General features: G+C 47.3%; 1 protein-coding gene across 1 annotated transcript in view; it reads right to left on the reverse strand.

Annotated features, from left to right (window-relative positions):
• Positions 1 to 368: 368 nt before the first annotated feature.
• Positions 369 to 4,698, reverse strand: part of Copg1 (coatomer protein complex, subunit gamma 1) — a 57,494-nt gene continuing 53,164 nt past the window's right edge. Inside the window, exons 22-24 of the mRNA XM_013032308.1 lie at positions 3,895 to 4,033; positions 3,567 to 3,644; positions 369 to 658 (exon numbers count right to left, since the gene is read on the reverse strand). Coding sequence (XP_012887762.1) covers positions 609 to 658; positions 3,567 to 3,644; positions 3,895 to 4,033 — 267 coding nt within the window. The 3' untranslated portion in view covers positions 369 to 608. The remainder of the gene's footprint in view (positions 659 to 3,566; positions 3,645 to 3,894; positions 4,034 to 4,698) is intronic.

Here is a 4,698-nt window from a genome sequence, read left to right on the forward strand (position 1 = left end):
GCCCAGGGCGCATCCACCGGGCCGTGCCGACCGCCCGGCCCCCGTCGCCTCCCGGCGGCTGTCCCGGGCAGTTCCCAGGACCCCGACGCCCCCGGCGGCGCCCCCTGGGGCCTAGGCGCATGGCCACCCTTCTCCCTGGCAGCCCAGCCGCAGCCTGACCCGGGAAGGGAAGGGCGGCCAAGCGGCCTTCCAGGGAGGAGGTACGGCGGGGGGATGGGGGGCGCCAGCCTCCGTCTGCAGAAGCAGCACTGGGCCCATCCCACAGGTGAGGACTTTATCACCACCCCACACTGCTCTCCCCCTCTTTTTCAAAATTAGGCCCGCACAGTCCTGATGAGGGACAGAAGTTTTTACAATTCAGAGTAATACACAATAATTGTTAATTTTATTTTATTTATCTGTGGGCAGAGGCTTGGGAAAGGGTTAACGGTTTTGGGAGAAGGCACAACTTCTGTGACTGTTGGGGAAAATAAGAGTAGTGCCTATGTAGGCTGGACCCCTAGCCCACAGATGCCAAGAGAACGTCTACTGGCAGTTCCTGTGAACTTCTGGCTGTCACCTGCATCGTCACTGTGTCCAGAAGCAGTAGCCGGGCTCGCACAAGGATGTCATGGCCACCGCGGAACACACCTGGAAGGAGACAGCACAGTGGTATGAGGCAGAAGGGGATGAGGGCTAGGCTACAGATAGCATCCATAGCAAACCACGAAGGCAGCGCTGGTGAAGTTAACATGGTAGCCCAACGCTACTGGTAGTATCTCCACCTGAGGAGCTGAAAGCACACAGCAAAAGACCCAAAACTGTTTCCAAAGAAATGCCAGGAGGGCTGGGAATGTGGCTTAGTGGTGAAGTGCTCGTCTCGCATGCATGAAGCCCTGGGTTTGATTCTTCAGTACCACATACGCAGAAAAAGCCAAAGCTGGCCCTGTGGCTCAAGTGGTAGCTTTGAGCAAAAGAAGCCCAGGGGGGGCTGGGAAGGTAGAGTGCTTGCCTTGCGTGCTTGAGGCCCTGGGTTCGATTCCTCAACACCACATAAGCAGAAAAAAAAAGCCGGAAGTGGCGCTGTGGCTCAAGTGGTAGAGCACTAGCCTTGAGCTGAAGAGCTGAGGGACAGCGCACAGGTCCAGTTCAAACCCCACGACTGACAAAAAAAAAAGTGCTATTTCAGCTTCTGCCAAGCTAATCCATGGCACTTGATGTTAGAAGCACTCACACAAGCGAAACTGAATGAGAACAAGAGGAAGGGACAGCCCCAACAAGACCCAAGGGACCAAGTTGTTTCATTATGGTCAGGAAGGGAGGGCCTGCGGGCTGAGGCTGTGAGCACAAGCGAAACACAACACCTCCTGGCCCTGTTTATAAACATTCAATGGAGGCGGGGTAAAAAAGAGCATCCCGGACTAGGTGTAACTTGCCTAGCACCCACAAGTCCTGGGTTAGATCTTCAGCACTGCAAGGCTATAGGTGGTATCCATTTCCTTTTGTTAATTGTTTGGGCTACAAGTATTGCCCTTTTTGTGTTAGACCTAGGTCATTATCCCTGAAGAAAAACGCATAATATGAATAACATATATATGCTTGAAAAACAATCTGGGGAAAGAAAAGGCACAGCTGCTACTAACAGGGACTCTGAAAAGGGGGTAGTTGGGTTGATCATACCATTTATTTTCGGGGAATGTCTAAAAATCTCCAAGAGGAAATGCTTACATATCCAACCCCCCTCCCTTTTTTTTGTTGGTCCTGGGGCTTGAACTCAGGGCCTTGGTGCTGTCCCTGAGCTTTTTGCTCAAGGATAGTGCTCTACTACTTTGCACCAGAGCTCCACTTTCTGCCTTTGTAGTTAATTGGAAATAAGAATTTCACAGACTTTCCTGCCCAGGCTGGCTTCAAACTATGATCCTCAGATCTCAGCCTCCTAAGTAGCTAATATTACAGGTGTGAGCAACCGAGGCCCAGCTAGGTCTTGGGTTTTTTTTTAATTTTTTTATATTTTTGCATATCAGGACCAGGGCACTTCCCTGAGCTTCTTTGTGCTCAAGGCTAGTGCTCTACCACTTGAGCCACAGCACCACTTCTGGATTTTTCTGCTTACATGGTGCTGAGGAATCCAACCCAGGGCCTCATGCATGCAAGGCAAGCGCTCTACCACTAAGTCACCTTCCCACCCTTCCACTTCTGACTTTTTTGAGTAGTGTATTGGATATAAGAGCCTGTAGCCAGTGGCTCACACCTGTAAGCCTAGATCTAAGGATCTGGGCAGAAAGTCCATGAGACACCTTAACTCCAAATAATCACAGAAAAAACCTAAAGTAGCACTGTGGCTCAAATGGTAGCGTGCTAGTCTTGAGCAAAAGGAGACTTGGGGCAGCACCCAAGCCCAAAGTTTAAGGCCCAGGACTTTTCTGCCTGGGCTGGCTTTAACCTGCAATCCTCAGATCTCAGCTTCCTGAGTAGCTAGAATTACATGCATGAGCCATTGGTGCCTAGCACCCACTCTTGTTAGAAAAGACCAATATAGACACAGAGGACAAGCCAAGACATAACAGAAAATACAAAGTACTGGGGGAAAAAATACAGCAGATGCTTAATTACATTCAAAATATTAAAAAAACTTACATTACAATTAACACAAAGATAACATAATCCACCCAGACTGGCAAAGGTTCTACAGTATGGTGACATATGATGCTACCTAGGGTGTATAAGGTGTATGTACAGTTATTGTGGAAAAGAGCCACGGGTTATCAAAATGACAAATGCAGATCTGACTTGATCATGCTTCAAGAAACTTACAATAGATATTTTATGCAAAACAAAGTATGAATATTATTTGTTATAGCATTGTTTGTAAAAGATGGGAAACCAGTAGGGGCTAGTTTCATAAAATACTGTGTAGCTACCCAATGGGATACAAGGAAGCCATAAAAAGGAATGTGGATTTAGTTCTGAAGCCGGTGGCAGCAGCTCATTGTAATCCTACCTACTCAGAAGGCTGAGATCTGAGAATCGCAGTTCAAAGCAGGCCTGAGGAAGAAAGTCCATGAAACTTTTATCTCCAATTAACCACCAGAAAACTGAAAGTGGTGCTATAGCTCAAAGTGGTAGAGCACTAGCCTTGAGCTGAAGAGCTGAGGGACAGCGCCCAGACCAAGTTTAAGCCCCATAACCAACAAAATAAAGTTCTGAGACTGGACTGAGGTAATATTTGTATAACATAAGTATAACCCAATCCACTCATCTATACACTTAAAAACTGTTAAAATTGTAAATATGCATATGTTACCATAATTAAAAGAAGGCAAAAGTTGTACATACTGACAGGATATCACTCAAATATAAAGGAAAGGTGTGCATACACAATTTTTATATAAACATCTGCATTACCAAAAACAACTGTTGTGGCTCACACCTGTAATCCTAGCTATTCAGTAGGCTGAGGATCATGGTTTGAACCCAGCCAATTAGGATACTGATCCTAATTAACCACCAAAAAGCCAGAAGTAGATCTGTGACTCAAGTGGTAGAGCACCCACCTTGAAAACAAAAGCTAAAGAGCACCTAGACCCTGTTCTTGGTGTCTGGCACCTTGTCTGATCTCTCACAAGGATGCATTCCCAAAAACTTCACAATATTGCCCACAGCCTCTATGGGAAAACGCCCAAGAATGTTAAAGCTGATGCACACACACATTTTGCACTGAGATGTATGTATTCCCAGGCCCAAGCCACCATCCCTTTGTGCCAGCAACAGTGTGGGGGCTTATAGGTCAAGCAGCATTTCATAGACATGTGCTCTCAATGTGGCTTGAGGGAGAAGCACCTATCAGCAGTATCAGCAGTAGCCCAGGTTCTGTAAGGCAGGGAGGTCAGAGATGGCACCCCCGCTGGATTTTACCTTCGAGCGTCTTGATGGTAGACAGAGTGAATGTCTCCTCTTTCTCAAACTCATCCCCAACCTCTTCCCAGGCTGCTTCAAAGCTTGGTTTCATGACCTTTTGGATGTGGTCAGCTACAGTGACTTCTAGATCCTCCAGCTGGAGAGGGGGGTACAAGTTAGGCACAGAGTCAGGTACTGTGGCTCATGCCTGCAATCCCAGCTATTCAGGAGGCTGAGATCTGAGGCTCAAGATTCAAAGCCAGCCCAGGAAAGTCCATGAGACTCTCATTTCCAATAAACCACTATAAAACCGCAAGTGGCGCTGTAGCTCAAGCGGTAGAGCACTAGCCTTGAGCTGAAGAGCACAGGGACAGTGCCCAAGCCCAGAGTTCAGGCCCCAGGACCGACAAAAAAAAAAAAAAAAGAAAGAAAGAAAAAATATCCCAATTGTTCTGTGGCCAATGAGTGCATCCTAAGAAAATTGCCTGCATGTAGATTAAATTTATACCCAAAGGGATTTTATTATTTTTTTGGGAGGAGGGGGGAGGAGGGTCAGTCTTGGGACTTGAACTCCAGGCCTGGGTGCTATTCCTGAGTTCCTTTTGCTCAAGGCTAGCACTCTTACCAGTTTGGACCACAGCTCCACTTCTGGTTTTCTGGTGGTTAATTGGAGATAAGAGTCTCATGGAGTTTCCTGCCTGGGATGGCTTTGAACTGTGATCCTTAGATCTCAGCCCCCTAAGTGTCTAGGATTATAGGATGAGCCATCAGTACCCAGCTCCAAAGGGATATTTACGTGTGTGTGTGTGTGTGTGTGTGTGT

This window comes from Dipodomys ordii, unplaced genomic scaffold, assembly GCF_000151885.1.
Source record: "Dipodomys ordii isolate 6190 unplaced genomic scaffold, Dord_2.0 Scaffold153, whole genome shotgun sequence".
In the NCBI taxonomy this organism is placed as follows: Eukaryota; Metazoa; Chordata; class Mammalia; order Rodentia; family Heteromyidae; genus Dipodomys; species Dipodomys ordii.